The sequence below is a fragment of the Podarcis cretensis genome (assembly GCF_951804945.1).
Source record: "Podarcis cretensis genome assembly, chromosome: 14".
In the NCBI taxonomy this organism is placed as follows: domain Eukaryota; kingdom Metazoa; phylum Chordata; class Lepidosauria; order Squamata; family Lacertidae; genus Podarcis; species Podarcis cretensis.
The window spans coordinates 44,907,139-44,933,501 of NC_137183.1; the positions used below are offsets into that span (position 1 = coordinate 44,907,139).

At 47.7% G+C, this 26,363-nt stretch overlaps 1 protein-coding gene across 1 annotated transcript in view; it reads left to right on the forward strand.

Moving 5' to 3' along the window:
• TECPR1 (tectonin beta-propeller repeat containing 1) overlaps positions 1-25,165 on the forward strand; it is a 41,391-nt gene extending 16,226 nt beyond the window's left edge. The window contains exons 11-25 of the mRNA XM_079953681.1: positions 76-221; positions 1,744-1,899; positions 3,654-3,803; positions 4,842-4,999; positions 5,537-5,664; positions 7,059-7,161; positions 9,589-9,685; positions 10,676-10,755; positions 11,970-12,026; positions 13,680-13,854; positions 15,494-15,629; positions 16,760-16,852; positions 17,689-17,795; positions 19,278-19,397; positions 21,670-25,165. Of these exons, the coding sequence (XP_079809807.1) occupies positions 76-221; positions 1,744-1,899; positions 3,654-3,803; positions 4,842-4,999; positions 5,537-5,664; positions 7,059-7,161; positions 9,589-9,685; positions 10,676-10,755; positions 11,970-12,026; positions 13,680-13,854; positions 15,494-15,629; positions 16,760-16,852; positions 17,689-17,795; positions 19,278-19,397; positions 21,670-21,867 (1,904 nt within the window). The 3' untranslated portion in view covers positions 21,868-25,165. The remainder of the gene's footprint in view (positions 1-75; positions 222-1,743; positions 1,900-3,653; positions 3,804-4,841; positions 5,000-5,536; positions 5,665-7,058; positions 7,162-9,588; positions 9,686-10,675; positions 10,756-11,969; positions 12,027-13,679; positions 13,855-15,493; positions 15,630-16,759; positions 16,853-17,688; positions 17,796-19,277; positions 19,398-21,669) is intronic.
• The last annotated feature ends 1,198 nt before the right edge of the window (positions 25,166-26,363 follow it).

Genomic DNA, 26,363 nt, shown 5'->3' on the forward strand with positions numbered 1-26,363 from the left:
AGGGATTGAACTTGAGGCCTTCTGGTTGTTCTGTTGCCTAGTCCTTAATTATGTGCTCCTCCTTTTCTGCCGTAGCCTTATCCTCTTCTGGGCAGTCCCTCTCTCTCTCCATCACCCCCGCACAGACTGCCGTGTGGCGGAAGCAGATCTTTCAGCAGCTCACGGAAAGGACTCGGCGGGAGGTGGAGAACTTCCGACACTACGAACAGGCTGTCGAGCAGGTAAGCGTGGAGAGGGGCTGCCATCTTTTCCTGCATTTTGACCTTCAAAATGAGCAAGCTGAGGGACTCTGAAGGACCTCGGAGATGAGCAGAAAACTCTCCAAACTACATTTTTCATGCAGTTTTGACATTATGTATTAAGAGCTTTATGGTTAAGTTCCTAATACAGTGGTAGCTCTGGATGCGAACGGGATCTGTTCTGAGCCCCGTTCGCATCCTGAAGCGAACGTAACGCGTGTGCGCAGGTCGCGTTTCGCCGCTTCCACGCATGCATGTGACGTCATTTTGAGCGTCTGCGCATGCGCGAGCGGCGAAACCCAGAAGTAACGCGTTCTGTTACTTCCGGGTCGCCGCAGAGCACAACCCGAAAACGCTTAACCTGAAGCGTATTCATCCTGAGGTATGGCTGTAACAGTACAGTGGTACCTCAGGTTACATACGCTTCAGGTTACAGACTCCGCTAACCCAGAAATAGTACCTCGGGTTGAGAACTTTGCTTGAGGATGAGAACAGAAATCGTGCGGTGGCAGTGGGAGGCCCCATTAACTAAAGTGGTACCTCCGGTTAAGAACAGTTTCAGGTTAAGAACGGACCTCCAGAACGAATTAAGTTCTTAACCCGAGGTACCACTGTAGTAAACATGACTATACCACTATACCTCTGTTATGGGGGCATGTCTTGGAGGAGGGGAGAAGCAGGTAGAAGTCCCTTTAGGGCCAGAAAAAAATGGATTGGAGGCCACATGAGGTTCTAGGACCTATGTGTTTGCCACCCCTACCATACAGAGTGAGGCCAGGGGGGGATCAGGTTCCATGCCTCAAGATGCTTACAACCTACAATTCTGACAATGGGTGCGCCGAAAGGAATTTGACCTGTCTAACCTACTTTTAAAGTTGTGTAAGTCGATCACTATCACCACATCCTGTAGCAAGAAATTCCATCGTTCAGGAGCATAAATAAGTACTTTTGTCTGGAACCTTCCACCCAGCAGCTTCGCTGGATGGCCCCAGAGAAGGGGGGGAAATCTCTGTCTGCTTTCTCTGCACAACCACTATAGTATAACCTTCTGCCCGCTACTGTCTGTAGTAGAGAGAAGGAGCAATGGAGGGAAGGGGAGCAGAGGTATTTGGCCCCCCTGTGGTCTTCACCTAAATGCTGCTGTTGGGTGGTGTTATTGCTGTTTAGTCGTGACCCCCTGGACCAGAGCACGCCAGGCACTCCTGTCTTCCACTGCCTCCCGCAGTTTGGTCAAACTCATGCTGGTAGCTTCGAGAACACTATCCAACCATCTCGTCCTCTGTCGTCCCCTTCTCCTTGTGCCCTCCATCTTTCCCAACATCAGGGTCTTTTCCAGGGAGTCTTCTCTTCTCATGAGGTGGCCAAAGTATTGGAGTCTCAGCTTCAGGATCTGTCCTTCCAGTGAGCACTCAGGGCTGATTTCCTTCAGAATGGAGAGGTTTGGGGTAGTTGTGGTTTTATTCCATTGCATTGCTTTCATTTCATTTCATTTTTGCCTCTCCAGTCTGTCTGGGTCAAAACTGGAACCTTGCAGTGGTGGAGAAGCTGGAAGCCCTACAGATGGGTTGATGTGCGGGTGGCCCTTGAGCAGTTCACCGGGAACGATGGCACACGGGACAGCATCCTCTTCATCTATTACATGCACTACGAGGAGAAGAAGGTACTGGCGCGCGGCCATATTCTCTAGAGAAACCACACCGAGCTCTCTGCACCGTGTCCGTATTTTATGCACTGATTTGCTTTGTAAATTTATAACGCGATGTGAGATGAATTTCCCACCCACCCCAGAAAACTTTTCAGTACTTTCCATTTCTGTGAAAGTGTCCGAAAAATGCGTTGTTTGCTTCATATGATTAATGAGCAGCATAATAAGCAGATGCAATACCTTTCAAATGGGTCATTTACCAAATTCTTAATTTCTCCTCCATGAATCATTTGCGCCTCTATAACATATACAGTGGTACCTCTGGTTGTGAACGGGATCCGTTCTGGAAGCCCGTTCGCAACCTGAAAAGAACGCAGCCCACGTCTGCGCGTGCGTGGATCGCAATTTGCTGCTTCTGTGCATGCGCATGACGTCATTTTGCGTGTCTGTGCATGCATGAGTGGCAAAACCCGGAAGTAACCCTTTCCGGTACTTCTGGGTCACCGTGGGACGCAACCTGAAAATGCACAACCTGAAGCAAACGTAACATGAGGTATGACTGTATATGAATATCTCTTCCATTGTGCTAAAATTAGCATTTAGCATTTTTAAGTACAGTTGTACATTGGAAGTTGAACGGAATCCGTTCCGGAAGTCCGTTCAACTTCCAAAATGTTCAGAAACAAAAGCATGGCTTCTGATTGGCTGCAGGAAGCTCCTGCAGCCAATCGGGAGCCCCGTCGGACATTCAACTTCCAAAAAAAGTTCGGAAACCAGAATAGTCACTTCCAGTTTTTGGTCTTTTGTGAGCTGAAACATTCAGCAACTAAGCCGTTCAAAATCCAAGGTACGACTGTATATGACAAAACTGTTTGGAAAGGGGAGGATACTTTTATTTCTAATTAGCCAAATACATGTTGGAGTACAAGGCACCATCTTAGATGATGGCCTCCTATGTGATGAACGTGGGAATGTGCCTTACACTGGCAGATTCCTGACCACAGGCCCATCTAGTTCAGTATTGTCTACACTGGCAGGCAGTGGCTCCCCAAGATTCCAGACTGCAGACTTTTCCAGCCCTACCTGGAGATGCCACAGAATGAACCTGGGACCTTCTGTGTGCAGAGCAGGTGCTCTACCACTGTGCGAGGACTCTTCACCCAGTGCTTTCCACCAGATTCTTTAAAAATTCCCAGATTCAGTTATTATTACCGTATTTTTCGCTCTATAGGAAGCACTTTTTCCCTTCCAAAAATTAAGGGGAAATGTGTGTGCGTCCTATGGAGCGACTCCTTGGCTTCAGCGATAGCAACACGAAGCCTCCAAAGCGCAGAGGGAGCGCTCCCTCCGTGCTCCAGAGGCTACGCGTTGCTTTCGCTGAAGCCTGGAGAGTGAGAGGGGTCGGTGCGCACTGACCCCTCTCACTCTCCAGGCTTCAGGGATAGCCGCCTGAAGCCTTTGAAGCGCAACAGGAACTCGTGCTGCGCTCCGAAGGCTTCGGGTTCCTTTTGCTGAAGCCAGGAGAGCAAGACTCTCCCGGCGTCAGCAGAGAGGGAGAGCTGCGCAGCGCCCCTTCAGCCAAGCGGGAGGAGAAATGGAAGGGGCTCCATTTCTCCTGCCGCTTCGCTGAAGGGGCGTTGAGCAGAGAGGGGTGTGTGTTTTTTTTCCTTGTTCTCCTCCTCTAAAACAAGGTGCGTCCTATGGTCAGGTAAATGCGCTCCTCAGTTAAAAAAAGCTTGTATATTGTGTGTGTGTGTGTGTTTTCCCAGTACATCCATGTGTTCCTCAATGAAGTCACCATCCTGGTTGAGATCCTGAACGAGGCCAAACATTCCTTCGCTCTGTATACGCCGGAAAAAACCAAGCAGCGCTGGCCCATCCGACTAGCAGCTGCCACCGAACAGGAGATGCACGACTGGGTGAGCTCAAAGACCAAATTCATGCTGAAATCAACAGGGCATGTTTTGAAATTCATCCCTTGTGTACAAGATTCGAATATTGTCTTTTTTAAAAAAAGCTCCCGTCTGCACTATACATTTAAAGCAGTCTGATACCACTTTATCACTCATGGCTTCCCTCAGAAAATCCCAAGAAACGTAGTTCAGTGAGGCTGCTGAGAGGTGTTTAGACCTTTCCTTCCCACAATTCCCAGAGTTCTCTAGGGAAAGGGATAGACTGTTAAATCATTCTGAGAACTTTACAGTTCCCAGTAGTTTAGCCATCCATCCCTCTTCCCCAAGAAACTCTGGGAATTGCGGCTCTGTGAGGGGGAATAGGGGGTCTCCTAACAACTCACAGCACCCTTAGCAAACTACACTTCCCATGATTCTTTAGGCAAAGCCATGACTGATAACATAGTAAAAAGGTAAAGGGACCCCTGACCATTAGGTCCAGTCATGGCTGACTCTGGGGTTGCAGCACTCATCTCGCTTTATTGGCCAAGGGAGCTGATGTACAGCTTCCGGGTCATGTGGCCAGCATGACTAAACCGCTTCGGGTGAACCAGAGCAGCACATGGAAACGCCATTTACTTTCCCGCCAGAGTGGTACCTATTTTTCTACTTTCACTGGTGTGCTTTCGAACTGCTAGGTTGGCAGGAGCAGGGACCGAGCAACAGGAGCTCACCCCGTCACAGGGATTCGAACCGCCGACCTTCTGATCGGCAAGTCCTAGGTGCTGTGGTTTAACCCACAGCGCCACCCGCGTCCCAAGAACATAGTAGGATGCTTTAAATCAGGGGTGGCCAACTTCCAAGAGACTGCGATCGACTCCCACTATAAATAAACTGGCAGTGATTTACCCATTTTATTGACCAGCGTTGTTGAGCTTTTTCTGGTTGGACAGGCTTGCTTTAAATGTATAGTGTCATCTCTGGGTTCGTATTTTAAAGGAGCTGCAATGCTCAAACTGCTCGTGTTCCCCGTGACTAATTGTTTCCTCCTGTCATGCCTCCCAGCTGGCTCTCCTGAGCATGTCCTGCTGCGAAAGCCGGCAGATCCAGGGCCCCCCCTCCCATCAGGCCATCTGGTCCGTGACCTGCAAAGGGGACATCTTCGCTAGTGAGCCAAGTCCTGACATGGAGGCAGCGACACACCCAACGCCGTGTGACCAAATGTAAGAAAGCTTTAATAAGTCTCCCTTGCTAATGGATTATATGTGTGGCTGCAAATTTGCCATTTTTTGCCGGGTTTGGGGGGCGGGGATCAAACATGGAAATTTCGATTGACCAGCAGAGGACAGGCCCAAACCTGTTCCAACAAACTCAGAGGTCTCTACTGGGGTTGTTTCCTAGCCAGTTTAAGGGCTCTCTCTCTCTCCTTAGCCTACCTTAAAGGGGGGTTTTACGGCTATTGAGGGAGCCAGGTGTGCTTCCCCGAACTCGTTGGAGGAGGGATGGGCTAAAATTGCAAAAATAAAATAAAATAAAAGTTCATTTATGGAATAGGTGGGTTGGTTTCAGTGGTTCTAAACTTGTGGGTCCCCAGATGTTGTTGGACTACAACTGCCATCATCCCTGAGCTCTGACCTTGCTAGCTAGGGGGGATGGGAGTTGTAGTCCAACAGTATCTGGGGACCCACAGGTTGAGAAAGGCCGGTTTAGATGGTTCTGTATCCTGGGGGAATGCTGAGCAGATTTTTTTTGTCCTGCAGGTTCTGGCGCCAGATAGGTGGACATCTCCGAATGATTGAATGCAACAGCCGCGGCATAGTCTGGGGTGTGGGGTACGACCACACCGCCTGGGTTTACACCGGTGGCTACGGAGGAAGTTTCTTCTCTGGTAAGAAATATATTTTCATTTTGATCCATGTACTTGCAGGGGGGCCCTAGATGGCGCCCTGGGTGGGACATCCCTCCTGCCAACTACCTGGCATTATAATTGACAGGCGGGATATCTTACTATATAATAATATCTTTATGACTGCCATCACGCTGGTGACCCAAGTGCACATGCGCAGCAACCCCTTGCAATTCAGGAATTTCTACTAGATCATACATGACAGAGGGCCATCCAACTTCTGCTGAAAAACCTCCAAGGAAGGAGAGTCCATCACCTCCCAAGGCAGCCCGTCCCACTGTCAAGCAGCTCTTAGTGTCGGAAAGTTCTTCCTGACGTTTAGTCAGAATCTCCTTTCTTGGAGCTTGGAGCCACTGTTTTGGGTCTACCCTCCTGAAAACAATCTTGCTCTGTCCTACATGAGACAGCCCTTGAGATATTTGAAGATGGCTACAGTGGTGCCCCGCAAGACGAACGCCTCGCAAGACGGAAAACCCGCTAGACGAAAGGGTTTTCCGTTTTGGAGGTGCTTCGCAAAACGAATTTCCTATGGGCTTGCTTCGCAAGACGAAAATGTCTTGCGAGTTCCTGCAGGGGTTTTTTCCTCCCCCCCCCCTTTTTCTAAGCCGCTAAGCCGCTTATCTGCTTATCCGCTAAGCCGATAAGCTGCTAAAAGCCGCTAATAGCGCTAATCCTCCAAGCCGTCAATGGGCTTGCTTCGCAAGACGAAAAAACCGCTAGACGAAGAGACTCGCGGAACGGATTAATTTCGTCTTGCGAGGCACCACTGTATCATAGCTCCTCTCGATCTGCACTTTTCCAGGCTAAACATACCCAAGTCCCACAACCATTCCTCGTAAGGCTTGGTTTCCAGACCCTTTATGAATCGCTTCCCATAAAATATCACAGTAAAGGTAAAGGACCCCTGACAGCCATGACTGATAACATAGTAAAAAGGTAAAGGGACCCCTGACAGTTAAGTCCAGTCATGAACGACTCTGGGGTTGCGGCGCTCATCTCACTTTACTGGCTGAAGGAGCCGGCGTTTGTCCGCAGACAGTTTTTCTGGGTCATGTGGCCAGCATGACTAAGCCGCTTCTGGCAAACCAGAGCAGCGCACAGAAACGTTGTTTACCTTTCTGCCGTAGCGGAACCTATTTATTGCCTTGCACTTTGACAGCAGTAAAAACAATTCCATATGTAGAAACAATTTCAAATCTAATACAGATACAGACTGGTATTATACACAGTATTATATTTTGTGTGTGTGTATTTATAGACACACATGCATATACATTCATACACATTCCTGTATAAATTAAGGGAAGGATATCACTATTTAAAATGGGAAATGGATGTACAATATTAGGGTGTGATTAATGGTCTGGGTCTTGTAGGTCTAGCAAGCAGCGCAGATAACATTTACTCGCAGTCGGATGTGAAGTGTGTCTACATTTATGAGAATCAGCGGTGGAATCCTGTCACTGGATACAGCAGCAGGTACGGGGTGCTGAGGGGCAAACTTCAGAGTGAATCTCTTGGGGGACGTCCATTGGAGTCTACTGGTCTTACTTGGCTGACTCTATTCGGTTTTTTAGTTGTTGTTTTTAACAGCAAGCAAGCAACCATTTCTATTTGCTCTGCCCACTAGTGTCAAAACCTGGTTTTGATTCTGGATTGCGGTCCTTGCAAGATGACTTGCCCACATCTGTGTGTATTGAACATTTCTAGTAGTAGTAGTAGTAGTAATAATAATAATAATAATAATAATATAATTAATTTGTTTATTTTTACCCCGCCCATCTGGCTGGGTTTCCCCAGCCACTTTGGGCAGCTCCCAACAGTATATTAAAAACACGATAAAACATCAAACATTAAATGCTTCCCTAAACAGGGCTGCCTTCAGATGTCTTCTAAAAGTCAGATAGTTGTTTATTTCCTTGACATCTGATGGGAGGACGTTCCACAGAGTGGGCGTCACTCCTGAGAAGACCCTCTGCCTGGTTTCCTGTAGCTTTTCTTCTCGCAGTGAGGGAACCGCCAGAAGGCCCTCAGCGCTGGACCTCAATGTCTGGGCTGAATGATGGGGGTGAAGATGCTCCTTCAGGTATACTGGGCCGAGGCCATTGAGGGCTTTAAAGGTCAACACCAACACTTTGAATTGTGCTTGGAAATGTACTGGGAGCTAATGTAGGTCTTTCAGGACCTTTCAAACTCTTAGGTCTGATAGTTCACCAAGCTTGGGAGGCCTAAGAATTTCTCTGCACTGGGTAAATACTAGATTTCACCACTTGAGGGTGTATTTGCCCAAAACTTTTTAGCATGGGTGCCGGGACCAGGTGGTTGGGTGGAAGAAAGCGTGCCTAGGACTTGCTTTGTGGAAACTGCACGGCTCAATTTTGTTGTCAAGACAAACAAATCTTCTGCTTATATATTTGTCAAGAAATGTAACTTCGGAATGAGATAAATCTGCTTATTGATTTGATGTTTTTATATCTTGCCTGTCCCCCAAGTTGGGATTCAAGGTGGCTTAGCAACACTTTAAAGACATCATTATAAAATACACAGTAATAGAAACTGTTTAAAAACGGTACCTAAAATACAGTAAAACACATTTAGAAGCAGCATTAACACCAACAAAGTTGATGGACTGCCAAAATGGCAAAATTAAGTGGGAAGCTCAGGAATCAAGAAGACAAGAAATTTAAAAAAGAATGGGAAAAGTTTATAATGTATATACAAAATCATTGTAAATAGGTCAAAACATTAGCAGGGTTTTAAATACACTTGTAATGTAAAAACGTATAGATGACTAAGGAAGATGAAAAATGGGAGAAGTACTGATATGCAGTTGAAAATAGAATTAAAAGGACCCATGGAAGAGATGGGCAGGGGGAGTCAGGAGACTCAGAGTAATCTCAGTATTTGGATTTTGTACTGTTTTATGTTGTATGTTTATATCCTTGAAAATCAATAAAAAAGATTTTTTTAAAAAAAACAAAAACCAACATAATCTGTGCCTAGTTTTCAAAGGATAGGAAGGTCTTAGACTGCTGGCAGAAAAATGATAATCATCATAATAATAATCGTAATTTATTACTTATACACCGCCCATCTGGCTGGGCCTCCCAGCCACTCTGGGTGGCTTCCAACAGAATATTAAAAACACAATAAAACATCAAAGATAGTGAGGGAGCCAGTCCAACCTCTTTTGGGAGGGAATTCCGCAATCTTGGGGCAGCCACCGAAAAGGCCCTGTCTCATGTCACCACCAACTGTGCCTCCGATGTTGATGAAACCGAGAGAAGGTGGGCTTGGAACTAGGTTTTGTGCAAGAACTCTCATCGGTGACCTGGGAATTGACCACAGCTTCCTTCATTTTCCTGCCACGTAATGTAAGGGAGGGCCTGGATTCCAGCTCTGAAAATCACACTGGGAAATAGCAGAGGGGCAGAAGGGAGCCCAAAAGCTCAAGCACCGCTAAACCATGGTTGGATGTTACATGTGGACCCAACTCAGCAGAATCTCAAAGGCTGCTCCCTAATACAGTCATACCTCATGTTGCATCTGCTTCATGTTGTGTCTTTTCACGTTACGTCCTGCAGCAACCTGGAAGTACCGGAACGGGTTACTTCCGGGTTTTGCCGCATGTGCAGAAGTGCTAAATTGCGGCGTGCGCCTGCGCAGATACAACACTTTGAGTTGCGGGCATTTCATGTTACGGACGGGCCCCCAGAACGGATCCTGGCCATAACACGAGGTACCACTGTACCCTGTTATGAAAGGAAGGCATTTCTGGTGTGAAGTGGTTTCTTTTAGTCTGCAACACACAGGACTGAACTCCACTGAACAGAGCGGGACTTAACTAACTGAGTCAGCACACAGAAGATCAGGCACTGAGCGTCCTGTGTGTGTTTTGTCTTACAGGGGCCTCCCCACGGATCGGTATATGTGGAGCGATGCCTCCGGCTTGCAGGAGTGTACGAAGACCAACACCAAGCCCCCGTCGCCACAATGGTCTTGGGTAAGTGGACTGGACCTTTCTGGACATTGTCCTGTTGCAAGGGTGAACTGACTTGCAGCAGTAGATTTTCTAGAGTTGCATCCTTCCCTGTCCCAGCTAGGTGCCTTTGGACAAGTCACAAGTCTGTACGCCATGTACGGAGTCAGATGATTGATCCACCTAGCTCAGTATTGTCTACACTGACTGGCAGCAGCTCTCCAGGGCTTCAGGCAGCGTAGTCTCTCCCTTCCATATCTGGCAATGCTGGGGATTGAACCCAGGACTTCTTGCATCCGAGGCAGATTCTCTACCACTGAGCTACAGACAGGGAAGGTTCATAGAACCATAGAATTTTCAAGCTGGAAGGGACCCCGCATCATCTAGTCCAACCCTCTGTGATACAGGAATCTCAGCTATAGCATCCATGAGAGATGGCCACCTCTGCTTAAAAACCTCCAAGGAAGGAGATTCCCCCATCTCTTTGTGAGAGTCTGTTCCACTGTCGAACAGCTCTTACTGATATTTTGTTGGACTCTCCTTTCTTGTAACTTGAATCCATTAGTTTGGGTCCCACCGCTCTATTTGCTGCCTACTCCAGTTTCGAAAAGGATATTGGAAAATCCTGTGTGACAACTAGTTTTCCCCTAAACTAGGTTTTTTTCTGTTTTGCACTGGGATTTTTTCGGTTGGGGGTGTATGGATAGGATCAGTGTGAGAACCCTTGGCTGCTGGTGTAGAACTGCCTTGGCCCACCCCCTCGCCTGTTCCCACATCCCATTTTTTAATTTCCCACAATTCCCCCAAAGGACCCAACCATAGCTTTGCTCCAGGTCATTGTGGTGACTTTAACCTGGATGAGTGGCTTTCCAGACCCAACTGCTGCTACTGGAGGAAGCCACCAGGAGGCAGCCTGCTAGGAGCTTTCTCAAAATTTATGTTGCTGGTCCTGGATAGGGATTCTCCTTCTGAATTCTCCTTCTGAATTCTTGACTCTCTCTCCACTCAATCCAGGTTTCTGACTGGTACATCGATTTTAGCGTTTCGGGTGGCACTGATCGGGAAGGGTGGCAATACGCAGCTGACTTTCCAGCGTAAGGCTTATTGTTTTCTTTACTACTGCTAAATGGTTTGGCTTGCATAAGTTACCTCCCCTGTCTCTGCTTTGAAGTGTGAGCATGAAGTCTTAAGAATGGCAACAGGAGCAGAAGCTTTTGAGAAAAACACAGGAAGAAAAAATTAGGTTGTACATCCAAGGTTACTTCCACACCATACATCTAAAAAGTTCTTATTAAACCTCTGTTGCCCTCACAGAGGAACAGTTCTCAGAGTGGTTTAACAATCTAATCCCTCTTCAGAGGGAACTCATGAAATTAAAGGATCTCCTAACAACTCTCAGCACTCTTAACAAACTTCAGCTCCCAGAATTCTTCGGGGGAAGCCATGACTGCTTAAAGCTGTATCATAGTGCTTCAAATGTGTACAGTATGAATGTGGCCCAAGATTCTCGTTTCTGCATTTATTGGGTTAAAAATTATTTTTACCTAACGTTCAGGCAGGGCCTGCTGCTGTCTGGGTACTGCCATTTTCATTTCCCACAGAGTGTTGCTCCAGGGGATTGTGGGAAATTAAAATGGCATCTCTGAGAATGGTTGTCCGCAGGAAGCATTCCAGTGGTGGGAGAAGTAAAAAGCTAAATGGAGAAGATTGGGGCTTGTACATTTTGCCTCGTATCTCAGGTCCTACAAATGCTAAAATCTTGCTTATAAAAAAATTAGGACCATCTTGGGGGTGGAGAACAGCCCCCTCGCTCTCTAGGCACCCGTATGTCCAAGTAGCCCAGCACTGATTACAGCACATCCGCTGCTGCCGCCACCAGATTAATCCCACCAAGGCCTCCTTCAAATCTGGAGCTGGACCTCACTGCAGGCTTGTTGTGAAGAGGAAAGGGACCAAGTTTGTGCACCTTAGAGGGAAATGGGGAGGATCAAAGTAAATGCAAAATCTAGTGCTCTTTGTGCCTGTATCAGTTCATGGAACCAACAGCAAGAAGATCTGAATTTGTTTCATGTCCCATTAGATTGTACAGAGCTCCATAAGCTCCATTTATACGAAAAATAAATCTGGCACCGGGGTGCTGCTTTGCTCTTTAGCAAAAGTTCACTCGTGACAAGTGGCTGACCCCCAACATGGGAGCCTGGCTGGCCCGACAAACCACCCTTTGTCTGAGAGGAGCGAAGGGCCAGGGCCTCGTTATCTTTTTGCCGGTGGACAGCATTAAAAAACAGTGCGTCTCTCCTTCCTGCAGGTCTTATCATGGGCACAAGACAATGAAGGACTTTGTGCGGCGAAGGCGCTGGGCCAGGTAAAGCACATCACACTCCAAAATAGTTTAGGTACCTCTCAGGTATATTGCAGGAGGGAGAAAGAATTTTCCCTTCCTTTGCACGTACATTGGCCTGCTTCCCTTACCACACACTTTGTCGATTTTTAAAACCTGATTCTATTCTATACTGCTTTAAGTATAGTTAACGGCCTTACTACGGAGTCATTGGCAGCTGTTAAAGGATGGTTCATAAGAATCTACGAATAGCCCTGCCATCCTGTTCTCACATTGACCGACCAGATCAGGGGTCGGCAAGGCTTACCGGGCATGGGCCAGGTCACTCCCGCGGAGATCCTCCACGGGCTGGACTGGCGCAGCGCGATGCCAGAAATCGCTTCTGCACAAGCCCAGATGCCGAAATCACGCCTGCGCAGGAGCGATTTCCAACATCTGGGCATGTGCAGAAGCGATTTCCGGAGCCATGGAAGAAAGTACCCACGCTGCGCCTGTTTAGTGCAGCGCACGGGGACTCACCAAGCGGGCAGCTCGTGGGCCAGTTAAACAGCTTCCGTCGGCCGCTTCTGGCCCATAGGCCTTAGATTGCTGACCCCTGGACCAGATGCTCATGGGAAGCTTGCAAACTGGACGTGATGAGTGCTCAACATCACTCCTGCCCCACTTGCAGTTCCCAACAACTCCTATTCAAAGTTATAATGGTGAATATGCAATCTCCCTGATCTCTCTGGTCTTGGTGAGTTTCAGTATGAACGGACCCCCAGCCCCTGACCCCTGGACTAGTGCAAGGATTGGGGCCATCGCTCGCCACCGACCTGGCGAAATGCACCTGGCCATCAAGGGCTTTTAAAGTCAACACCAACACGTTGAATTGTGCTCGGATACGTACTGGGAGCCAGTGTAGATCCTTTTGGACCGGCCATCCAATCTCCACTCAACCCCCCCCCCCCAATAAAGCAAAGCAAATGTAGGAGGAACGAGTTGGGTAGTTTTTTTATTTCCGTGCCAAGGTGGAAGGCATCAGTGCCCTGACCATTCTTCCTGCCCTTTGACCTCCTGACCACCACACAGTGGTGCCCTTATTAGCTTGGCTTTCTAAATATCTTCTTGTGCTGAACTGCTGTTCATCCAGGCCCAACATTGCATCATGCTCATTTGGCTAACCGGTAAAACACACATGCCTTCGTTAGCTTCTGTAAACCTACAACTTGAATTGCTGCCCACCACAGTTTTTTGCCTCCCGTTGGCTGCAGGTTCAGGTTTTTCTGGGCCCTGAAGCGCCAGTTCCTGGTGCTTAGCAGGGCTCCCTCGGGTCTCAAACCGTTGTATATCCTGCAGCTGCAAATGGGGAAAAGAAGGGGTTGTTTGGCCCTCGGAAGTTCAGCCACGTTCCCTGCAGCAATTCCCTGCGTCAGGTTTTGAAAGTGTTTGTACCCTGCCACCCACGATCCTTCTCACGGTGCTTCATAGCATCATAAATGTTCATGCATTTGTAAGAAATTGATCTTCAGTATTGTCTGCTCTGGCTGGCAGCAGTCCCAATAATTTCAGGCAGAGAGTCTCTCCCAGAGCTACCTGCAGATGCTGGGGATTGAACCTTGGACTTCCTGTGTGCAAGGCAGGTGCCCTGCCATTGCCCTTTTACTCACCTCCTTTCTCTCTCCCTGGTCTTTCCAGGAAATGCAGATACGTCACCAGTGGTCCTTGGCTGGAAGTCCCCCCTATAGCCCTGTGGGACGTTTCCATCATTCCTGAATCTCTGGCTGCTGAGGACGAGTTTGTGGCTCTTTGGGCTATCAGCGACAAGGGGGATGTGCTTTGTCGACTATGCATCACGCCCCAAAACCCAGCTGTGAGCCTTTGATTTTCTTGTGTGTTTGTGCAAACTCAGCACCTGAAATGAATCTAAATAACGTCACTTGTGCACTTTGCTAGTTTGTATGCTCTTGTGTGAGCTCCTGTTGCTTGGTCCCAGCTCCTGCCAACCTAGGAGTTCAAAAGCACGTCAGAGTGCAAGTAGATAAATAGGTACCACTCCGGCGGGAAGGTAAATGACGTTTCCGTGCGCTGCTCTGTTTCGCCAGAAGGGGCTTTGTCATGCTGCCCACATGACCCGGAAGCTGTACGCCGGCTCCCTCGGCCAATAAAGCGAGATGAGCGCCGCAACCCCAGAGTTGTCCATGACTGGACCTAATGGTCAGGGGTCCCTTTACCTTTATGCTCTTGGGTAATCAGTTATAAATGTTGTTTTTTTAATGGGGCATGTTAGGGTCAATCTTCATTTAGTTCAGGCCTGGGGGAACTGTGGCCTTCCAGGTGTTAGGATCACATCATAGAATTTTACAGTTTCAAGGGACCATGGGGTCATCTGAGTCCATTCTCTTGCAATGCAGGAATCTTTCGCTCAACATGGGGCTCAAACCCAAAACCCTGAGATTAAAAGTCTCATGCTCTGCCAACTGTGCTTGGGCTCCAACTCCCATCAGTCCCAGCCATAACTTCATGCATCTGATAGATGACTGTAGCCCATAAATGCTTCTACTACTAATAAGGCGGCTACCCCCTTGGAAACTGTGTCAGCTGTGCAAGTGTCACTTCAGACATATCTAGGGGGACCCGTGGAGTTTTATCTTCTTGCTAGCTATCTTTCTATTCAAGTACCATTTCTATACTCTGGATCCCACCTCTTTTTTGCCATTGTGTTCCATTTAAATCTAATAGACACGACACAAAAGGAAAGGGGGAAGGGGAGGGCCGATGAAAATAAGCGAAGCCAGGAGCCAATGCTTAACATTACACAATTGTAGCAATGGCAAGGTGGAACGACCACTGAAGGGAGGCAGTGGTGGGATGGGGGGAGCCAAGCGGCAAATGACCCCCCACTGAACTTACTAAACAAGGCCTTGCTGTCTTGCCTCTGATGGAGACAGTTCTGGAAAGTGGCAAGGGGTTTGGGGAAAGGAAGGATTCCAGCAGCAGATGGAAGCAGAGCCAACGATGGCCATATTTATAGCTTTGTCCCCATTCCCCCACATAGTTTTACAAGGGCAGCACTGAGGCTGAGGAGGAAGCAGAACAGACAGAGCCACCTTCTGGACCCATTAGAAAGTAGAAAGGCTGAGGTTGGTGGGGCAGTGCCCCATTGCCCTAACTGACCCCAACCAGGTCAACAAAGGGGGTCTGACTGGGTCCCCTCTTCCCCCAGCAGCAGCCTGAGACCACATCTAGCGTTGGAGTTTTGAACTTCAGTGCTTGTAGCCAGCCTACCTTGCATCTAGAAGCAAGTGCTTCTTTGAAGAAGTCCTCTTGCATTTTTAGTAGGCCGTTCCAATCTCAGGACGCAGTCATGCAACTTTGCTTGCCCTAGGAATTGCTTTGCAGAAGGGTGAAATCCTCTGTTATTGTTACCTGGCTTACAAGTTCAGGAACCACTGAGATTGGGTAGCCAGTGCATTCTCTCTCTTCCCCTCCCATGCCCCCCCCCCAATTAGGGAACATCCTGGCTCCACGTGGGAACAGATCAGCCCTTCGTTTCGGTTTCCATCGGAGCATTTCACCAGGTTTGGGCCGTGGCCCGTGATGGCTCCATCTTCTATCGCGGTTCAGTATCGCCAAAGAAACCTGAAGGTAAGCCTGTGGCCACTCGCCACATGTTAATTTTTTTAGTTAACAAAACTTAAACCCTGCTTTGATTGAAGTAAAACCACTAAGTGGTTTGCAAGAAACATTTAAACCACAGCGGTACCTCGTGTTACATACTGCCCCCCTTACGAATGCTGCGGGTTATTGCGCTCCGCTAACCCAGAAGTAGATGCCCCTTGTTGCCCAGGGATGCAAGCGGAAATCATGCTCCAGCGGCACGGCAGCAGTGGGAGGCGCCATCAGAGAAAGCACGCCTCATGTTATGAGCGGTTTCCTGTTACAAATGGACCTCCGGAATGGATTAAGTACGTAACACGAGGTATTAATAATAATAATAATAATTTATTATTTGTACCCCGCCCATCTGGCTGGGTTTCCCCAACCACTCTGGGCGGCTTCCAACAAGGATGAAAAATACACTAAAATGTCACATATTAAAAACTTCCCTGAACAGGGCTGCCTTCAGATGTCTTCTGAATGTCAGGTAGTTGTTTATTGCTTTGACATCTGATGGGAGGGCATTCCACAGGGTGGGCGCCACTACCGAGAAGGCCCTCTGCCTGGTTCCCTGTAATATTAAAACGATTAGAAATATATATTTTTTAAAAAATATTATTTTATCATTCAAAACAGTTAAGAGCCATTAAAAACATTTGAAGATAATTAAAATTAACAGTAAAAAGAAAAAAGATTGTAGCACGTCAACACCTTCATCCCTGCACCTACAAAATTAGCATGTCAAGGAGAAGAGTTTTAGGCTTGTTTTCCTGTGTGCATGGACCCAGATCACTTTGCCCTCCCTGGAGTGATATGGATTAGGTCTTGCAGAAGAAGGTGAGCAGATGGACCATGGCAAAAAGGTGAATCCACTCTGGGAGGGGGTCCCACTGGGGGAATCCTGTTCAAGCCCAGATCTAGAGCCACCACTGAGTATGGTGAAGATAACATGAGAAGCCAAAGTATAGCTGCCCCATTGGAAAAGGGCCAGAACAGGCTCTCTGCTGTGTTGATACCTGCATGCGGGTATTTCTGAAGGTTCTGGGTTTTGCATCACTGAATTCAAATCATGCTATATTTATTAGTGTTGTTTCATGGCTGTCTCTGTCATTGTACAGGTGACTGCTGGTACCATATTCCTTCTCCCCCGAAGCAGAAGATAAAGCAAGTCTCTGTTGGACGAACCTCTGTCTTTGTTGTGGATAAAAATGGTGAGCTGCTTGCTTTGTGTTTCCAGAGGGGTGTAGTCCACAGTTGTCTTAAATCTGTTGCACCAAAACACAGCCAGGAATCTTATGGCACCTTAAAAGATAAGGGGTGTCTGCAACCAGTATTGAATAATTATTTGTCAGGAACTGAGATTGTGCAGTAGCACCAGGTGTGTTTTGATTATGAAGTTGGAAGGGAGCAAGAGGAAGTACATGCAGGTCCCACTTTCGGAACTCTCAGTAGCTGTAATCTCGGTTATCCAAACACAATGAATTGTACCCGAATCTTGCTACACAAACAGCTGATTCAGATATCCAAACATTTGGAGTTTGCCACTTACTTACTCGTTTGTGTTTTGATGGTCATCCACAACCATTTCAGAGGAAAAACAGGGAGGGAGGGAGAGAAATCAGACAAATCACGGATTAGAAATGTTCCCATAGGAAATAATGGAAATCATCGGCTCATTATGTGAAGATTCGCCTAATGATTGATTTCCTGGGAGTGCATGGTGTTCAGAAAGTGGGATCTGTGTGTAATTTTGTTCCCAACCCAGGGAGTGAGAGCCAGGGGTTTCTGCAGGCATTGGCTGCCAGTGGGAATTTTCTTGCATGTGGCCAATGTTCGCAAAATGCAGGCTTCTTCTCCCCCTTCCCATCAGTTGGTGGGAAGGGGGGAAATAAGATTTTGGCAGCTCAGTGATCAGCACTTCGGGAACCAAAAAAAGTTCACCACTTCTGCATTACAGGATTGTCTTTCGACTTTTAAAGTATGATGCTCACAAATGCAAGAACAGGGCAGATCTCCTCATGCCCATGCCAAACTTTTCCTTTTATAGGTAATCTGTGGTATCGCCAGGGAATAACACCAAGCTACCCTCAAGGCTCCAGCTGGGACCACATTTCAAACAATGTCCGCAAAGTGTCCGTTGGGCCTTTGGACCAGGTCTGAGTGCGCCGTCAATGTATCTCTTTGGAACTTGTTTTGTAAAGGATTGTTGACTAAGGTTGTTTATTTACCTAAGGAAATGGCATAGAGCACCCTGGTCTGTGGTGACTAGTGCCTCTAATTAGGGAGGTCCAACAGTAGGTGGCGCCAGAGCCAATGGCTGTCAGAGCCAACTCATTCTGGTTTTGCCCCCATCCTCTTCCTTGCTGAGTTCTACAAGGGCAGCAGTAAGGAGGATGAAGGTGACAACCAGGGCCCACCCCCTGGGCTGATAAAAGTAGGCAAGTGGGGGCCAACTGAGAGCAGCCTAGGGTTGGTGGGGCAGGGGCACACTTAATAATAATAAATTTATTATTTTTATGATGACCATCTGACTGGGTTGCCCCAGGCACTCTGGGCGGCTTCCAGCAAAATATAATAACAACATCAACCATTAAAAGATTCCCTATACAGGGCTGCCTTCAGATGTCCTCCAAAAGTCAGCTAGCTGTTTATTTCCTTGGCATCTGACGGGAGGGCGTTCCACAGGGCAGGTGCCACTACCGAGAAGGCCCTCTGCCTGGTTCCCTGTAACTTGGCTTCTCGCAGCGAGGGAACCACCAGACTTAACCCTCATGGACCAACTTCCACTGATCCTGGCCCAGCCTTTGAGAGAGAGAAAGAGAGAGAGAGAGAGAGAGAGAGAGAGAGAGAGAGAGAGAGAGAGAAGGGGGTTGTGGAGAATTGTAGTGTGGCTCCTTCCACTTCTTTCTGCTGGTTTTCGCAAGTAATAAAGCAAGATTTAATTGCTTGGTGCTTCTCATTCATTCTGCTCTGTTGTGACATTGGAATGGTCCCCTTGATGCGATACATCTACATCAGAGTGTATTTGTTTGGTGCCCGCCAGATCTTTTGGACTGTAATTCCCATCAGCTCCAACCAGCATGGAGAATGGTCAGAAATGAGGGGAGCAGAGTTGGTTTTAGGGTAGGGTGAATCGTGCATTTGGACTGGGTGCCACACTGAAAAATGCTGTAGAACAGAATGAGAGAGGCGAACCTTTGTGTCGCACAGGGTGCTGCTGAAATTTGGGGTGGGAGTTGTAGTCCAACAGCATCTGGAAGGTCAGAGTTTCCCCATCCCCAGTTTAAAGCCACTTCATATTTTCAACCCAGCCTGAACGAAGATCATCGAGTTTGCAACATGCAAGTTTCTCTCTTCTGTTTCTGTTTGCATGTTTTGGAAGCTGGCTGCAGCTTGCCAGCTCCCAAGCTGCACCCAGAATGAAACACCTTTCCACATGCATAGCTGACTGCACCTGGGAAGCATGTAAATTGCTACATGGATGTGCCCTCCTTTTGCACAGGGATTTTGGTAATGGGCAAAGCACACACACACACACACACCCCTTGTCTGGTTGTTTTTAGTATTGGTAATCAATGGTGGAGGAAGAAATAACATGCTGTGCGTGGCATCATCAGCCCTATTCCTGTTTTCTAGGTCTGGGTGATAGCTGACAAAGTACAAGGGAGCCATAGCTTGAGCTGTGGAACGGTCTGTCATCGGACGGGAGTCCAGCCAATGGAGCCAAAAGGCCATTCCTGGGACTACGGCATTGGGGTGAGTACCTTCAATGGCACAGGACCACAGTTCCTCAAGGATTGCCTCTCTCCATATGAAGCTACCCAGACCCTGGGATCAACTTCTGAGACCCTTCTGAGAGCCAGTGTGGTGTAGTGGTTAAGAGAGGAGGACTCGTAATCTGGTGAACCAGGTTCGCTTCCCCGCTCCTCCACATGCAGCGCTGGGTGACCTTGGGCCAGTCACACTTCTTTGAAGTCTCTCAGCCCCACTCACTGCACAGTGTTTGTTGTGGGGGAGGAAGGGAAAGGAGATTGTTAGCCACTTTGAGACTCCTTCGGGTAGTGATAAAGCAGGATATCAAATCCAGACTCTCTTCTTCTTCTTTGTGTTGCTCCTCCACAAGAGGTCCGGAGGTCCAGAGGGTGGCAACCCAAGAACCTTTTCTGCAGTTGGAGAAAACTCTCCCCAGGGAGACTCGCCTGGTGCCTTCATTATACACCTTTAGGCACCAGGCAAAAATGTTCCTCTTCAGCCAGGTCTTTGGTTGATCAACATCCAGTGGCCTTTTAAATGTGTTGTGGAAGTGGGGGGGTGATTGGTTTGTTTCTGTTCTCATTTCTGTTATGGGTTTTGCATTTTTTTTTATACTGTAATTTTATGTTGTGATCGGGCCTAAGATCTACAGCAGGGGTCAGCAAACTTTTTCAGCAGGGGGCCGGTCCACTGTCCCTCAGACCTTGTGGGGGGCCAGACTATATTTTGAAAAAAATAATAAAAATGAACGAATTCCTATGCCCCACAAATAACCCAGAGATGCATTTTAAATAAAAGGACACATCTACTCATGTAAAAACACGCTGATTCCCGGACCGTCCGCAGGCCGGATTTAGAAGGCGATTGGGCGGATTCAGCCCCCGGGCCTTAGGTTGCCTACCCATGATCTACAGGTATAGGGGCTAATAATAATAATATCTACAGGTATAGGGGCTAACTACTACTAATAATAAAAGACACAAACAGCTGGAATTTGTTATGGGCCCCATTTGGAGAAAATTTGTAAGCAGAGCCGGGTAGAATAGCCACATGTATGGTTGGCAGCTGCCTAGACTGTATACACACTCACACACCCTGCACCAGGGCAGTGGCGTAGCGTGGGGGGTGCAGGGGGTGCCAGCCGCACCAGGCGCAACATTGGGGGGGCGCACTCGCAGCTCTCTGCCCCTACCTGGCTCACTCACTCTCTCTCACTGCAGTGCTGGCTGTGCGAATCCGATCCGAGCTGCCGGGTCGCCGCCCACTGTGGAGGGGGAGGGTGCCAGGCGTGCATTGCAGTGCGGAGCGGAGAGAGAGTGAGGGAGGGACTATCTGGGGGAGGGACAGTGCAGCGGCCGCCCAGCACAGCACTGAGCGCGGGAGAGAACCACACCCGACCAGCCCAGGCAGCAGCAAGAAGAAGCTGGCAGCGGCGGCAGGTTAGGGGTTAGGGGCACAAATTACTTGCCTTGCCCCGGGTTAGGGGGCGCAAATTACTTGCCTTGCCCCGGGTGCTGACAACCCACGCTACGCCGCTGCACCAGGGGTTGCCAGTATGGTGCCTACAGGTACACATGTGCCCACAAAAACATTCCCCTGGTCCCCTTCTCCACCTGCTGAAATTAGGACTGAAAGAAGCATTCCATTATAGCAATAGAGCAGGTTGCTTGGCTGCAAGTATGTGCGATGCCCGTGATATTTTCCTCTTTTTTAATATATATAATTTTTAATGTTTTTTTCTGTTTTACAATTTAGAATATTCGTTTAGACAACCTTAAACTATCAATGACTTCCCTCCATCACTTTCCATGGTTCATTTTGCATACTATTCAGTATTCCATTATTACTTCCATCAAAACTAATTTACACTGTTGGATTTATCTTAATGCTGCCAGAGTTTTCAAGTGTATACAATTCCCCACCCGCCATATATTCAATAAACATTTCCCAATCTTCTTTAAACGAATGTTCTTCTTTGTTCTCTTATTCTACAAGTTAGATCCACAAGCTGCGCATATTCCATCAGTTTTAAGTTGCCATTCTTCTTTGGTTGGAACCTTGCTCGTTTTCCGGATATTTTCCCTGGCTTGTAAATCTGCCCACGGGTCCATTTACAAGAGAAAAGGGTGCTGGACTTAAGTGGACCATTGGCCTTTATCCAGGAAGGCTCTTCTTGTATTCTTAAAGAGGCTTTTCTTGTCCATGTCTGGTAGCTGCTGCACAGCAGACTCTTCTCCAAACATGTGGCTGATTTTTCCCTTTTCTTCTTCGGCAGGGAGGATGGGAGCACATCACAGTAAGAGCGAACGCCATGGAGAGCACCAAGGCCATAGCCCAGGAAGCATCTGCAGGGCATCCCACTGAGCCCAACGAAACTGAAACTGGAGAGAGCGAAGGAAGAGGAGACCCTCTCCAAAACACCGTCTTGGTGGACACGGCTCAGGGCTTGGACCGGCATGCTGTGCAATGTTAATGCGCTCCATTCTCTAGAGACGTGGGTGTAGCATTTTGCTCCCTCTCCACTCACTTCACACACTCCCAATTGGTGTAAAGTTTCAGTGGATCTGTGCCTGTTTCCGAACACTTTAGTCTCGCCTGGATGGAAGAGGGAGTTGTGTATACGTGAAGGCTTACGGAGTCCAAATCTGCCTAGTTCTGTGGTTGGTTGTAGACCTTTTGTTTATTTCAGTGGGTTTTGGGAGACTATAATAGAAGACCCCCCCCCATGCAAACCCCCCTTGAAACACTGAGGAGTTTGCACAGCCACAAGCCTCTGCAGATCAGAACCATGGATCCAGGGAATCAAACCTGGTCCTCTTTGAATACTACGGGACTCCAGCTCCCATCAGTCCCAGTCAACATAGCCAGTAGTTGTTGGTGATGGGAGCTGTAGTCTATCAACAACAACAGCAGAAGAGTCCCAACTTTCCGTCCTTTAGATGCGTTGTTCATTAGAACTGGATTTTTCTAAGTGAACCTTTTTTATGTTTGTTTTTGTGGGAAGGCGTTGTTGTTGGGTCTTTTTTTGTAATTAATTTATTCTCTTCGTAATATTTATTATGCACAACACTGCCGAATAGGCTACGATGATGCCAGATCTTCCCAATTAAGCTGAGCCCTTTTTTTAGGCAGCTGCTATGAAAACTGAGACGAATGTAAATAGGACTCGTGACGTCCTGGTTCCCCAACCCCCCTTTCATCAAACCTGTGAAATGATGATCCCACTAATTTCATTGGATCTGCTGTGTGAGGTCAAGTTCTTGACCGGTGAAAATCCCTCTCCCTTTTCGGAGGTGATTTGCTGAAACTGAAACTCTTAGGGTTAATCCTGTGTAACGTGCTACGGCTTTCTTCTTTTCTTTTGCAGTACCAGTTAGATCTGTTCTAAAATAATAGTGAAAGTTAAGTCAGCTGCACTGGTTGGCAACTGGCTGCCCCGTGTCAGTTGGTGCCCATGAAAAATCACCAGCACATCTTCTAACAACTGCAAGTGGGGCAAGCATAGATAGAAAGCACATTGGATGCTCCTGCACCTTACAGCTCCTTGCCACCACTCACCCACTTTAGATAGTGCATCCTTTGCCCACCTGGCACCCTCCAGATATAGTCCAATAACATATGGAGGTCACCATATTGTTGAGGGCTGGGATGGTGAAACCTGGCTTGTAATTGAGGCAGAGAGCCAAAGCAGCCTGACTCCTTGCCCCTTTTGAATTGCCCTACCAGCCAATCTAGTTGCTGATCACAATCACTCACCTGTCTTTCAATATTGGAGGTCAGGCTGGTCTGTAATGGTGGGGGGAAGAGGAAGGTATATTACAGGAGTGAGGAACCTGTGGCTCTCCATCTGTTGCTGAACTACAACTCACCTTAGCCCCAGCGAGCTTGGCCCAGGGATGATGGGAGTTGTAGTTCAGCACCATCTGGTTGGGCCAAAGGTTGCCAACACTTGGTTTACTGCCTTCTTTTTTAAAAGAAAAAAAGGACATTTCCTCATGTATGCAGTTTAATAAAAGAAAAATGTAGATCAACTAATAACAACAAATATTGACACAACTTCACTTCTCAAAGCATTAGTCACTTACACCAGGTGTGGATAAACTTGGAGCGTTCTTGTTCTTTGCTGCTTATTTTACCTCTAGCTCTTCTCAAGATGCACTTTAAAATTAGACCTTCCTTTTCGGAGAGATAAAAGATGCACGCTTTGTTCCTTGTTTGCTGCTGCAGCAAAGCAGTTCGCAGGAGCCATTTGGGCATGAACCATTGCGCTGCCACACCATTTAGTGCTCCCAGTCCAGGTTTGATCTTTTGCAGAGCTTGGGAGATTTGTATTGCCACGAGTGAGGGACCTTGCCAGCCGCATAGAGCACCCCACAGAATCATCTACAGTTGCCCCTAGAGCAGAACGTGTTTACTAATTTCTGCTTGATCCGGACAATCAGTTCCATGTTCTGCTGGGCCCTAAATCAGTTCTGGTAGAAGCCTTCCTAGACGATACCACTTCAAAATGCAGGAGGGGGATGTATATGACCAGGATATGGTTGTTTTTTTTTAATGGCACATTTAGAGAGGGAGAAAAACCTATATCCTCACTTCCCACAATGGCATTTCTGACATGTTGGAGCCTTTCAAAGCAAACCTATGATTGCCTCCATGCATATGCCAAAGTGGTGCAGTTGAGGCACAGTTGCGCCATGCAATATTTTTGATGTATGGTTCAACACGGACAGCCCAATCTTGTGTTTGCTAAAAGGGTCTCGCGGGGGCTTCTTCATTAAAGCTTTCTCCAACGTGTGGCTGCCCTGGGCTACATGCTGGATGCAAGTCAGAATCGAAAGCAGGAAAATGATCTAAAGTTCACTACTGGGACTTTGCAGGTTGCAACTCTTGTACTTTTTCTTTTTTAGAAAAAACAAACACACAAGAACTGTGTTGCTAAGAATGTGGAAGGCACAGATTTTTGCCATCACAGAAGCCTCATCAGAGCAACTATTAAAGGCACAGCAGCTTTGATCAGAAAAGGAGCTGTTTGCTGGACATCTGAGCCAGGTAGAGTCTAGAACAGGCTTCCTCAACCTCGGCCCTCCAGATGTTTTTTTGGCCTACAACTCCCATGATCCCTAGCTAGCAGGACCAGTGGCCAGGGATGATGGGAATTGTAGTCTCAAAACATCTGGAGGGCCAAGGTTGAGGAAGCCTGGTCTAGAAGAATGTAATAGCTGTGAGAGGTTGATGGGAGGCATCTGAGTTGAAAACTATGCCTTCCAATTATCTCAGGAGTGGGAAACCTTTCAACCCTCCAGATGTTGCCGAATTGCGACTCCCATCACCCCTTTTGGGCCATGCTTGTTGGAGCTGATGGGAGTTGTAGTTCAGCAACACAGGGAGCGGCAAAGGTTCCCCACCCCTGAATTACTCGGCCAGTGGATTTAAGCTGGTCTAAGAAAAGACCTTGGTTTAAGAGAGAGCTGCGTTGCTGAAAGGCCTATTCTGCACCCCAGGAATCCTGGGATTAATTTCATTGACTCCATCGTTCTGAGCCAGGAGGATACTTTGCGAGGGTGAGGTTTACGTTCTGCGTCTTTCTCAGTCCCGTGTGATGGCATGCGGAGAGGGAGGGAGGGAGCGAATTTGCACTGTGGCATGGTTTTAGAGCAATTCTATATTTGAAGTAAAATCAGTTCATGTCGCATGTCCTTCCATTTTAGAGAGCTTCTATATGTAAACGTATTTGATGCCAAGTAAAAAAAAAGCGACGTTTCACAATCAAAGGTGAAGACTGCAGCCTGCCTCTTTCTTTCTCTCGTGCTCCCCTGTCAACCTTGCCCACTTTGGAGCAGTGTTATTTTTGATAGCCCCCCACTCCAGTTTGGGGTGGGATCCAAAGTTGTTGTTTCACGGTGTTACTTTAGCCCTATGGTTGTTGTTTTTTCGCTCTGCGGTTATAAAGAAATATCTATGGCAATTGCACAAATCTCCGGTTAACGTGATGCGTTTAGATCGGCGGTGGGAAACCTCAAATGCAGCCCTCGAGACCTCTCCAACTGGCCCTCGCAACTCTCCTGAACCCCTCACTACCCCTGCCTTTGCACCCTGAGTGTTTTTGGCCTGGCTTGAACTTTGATAATGCCTCTTGCCTGTCTGGGTGGAAGACAGAGAGGGAAGGGTGTTGAAAATGGGCCTACAGTACCAAGACAAAATCTGCCCTCTGCCCATTTTTGCCTCTGGCCCAGTTGGTGGGAATTGATCGATTATTTATGTACAATGGAACCTCTGTTTTCGAATGTAAGCCGTTCCGGAAGTCCGTTCGACTTCTGAAACATTCAAAAACCAAGGATCAAATGCCTGTCGGCAAGTTCAATGGGGAAAATTGAGCTGTTCAACTTCCGAGGCGCATTTGAAAACAGAAGCATTCAGTTCCAGGTTTTTGGCGTTCGGCTTCCGAAACATTAGGCAGCCAGGGCGTTCAAGAAACGAGGTTTGACTGTATTGGATTTACCGTATGTATATTCCGCCTTTCTGTCAAGGCACCTAAGGCAACTGTTTACAGTTTGAAATCAATAGAAACAAATACCTTATTTTTCCTTTTATAACACCCCCCAAGTATAAGACGCCCCCTATTTGGGGGCACTCAAAATTAATTAATTGGGGGGAGATTGCCCCCATGTATAAGACTATCCCCCCCTTTTTTTAACATTATTTTTTAGTAAAAAAAAAGTATGCTGCATTATATATGAGTGACAGACAGTGTCCTTTCAGGTTCCCCAGAATACAGTCATACCTCGGGTTACAGACGCTTCAGTTTGTGTTTTTTCAGGTTACGGACCCGCTGAAACCCGGAAGTACCAGAACGGGTCACTTCCGGGTTTCGGGGGTTGCGCATGCGCAGAAGTGCTAAATCAAGCTTTGCGCATGCGCACAAGCAACAAATCGCAACCCATACATGCGCAGACGCAGCGCTGCGGGTTG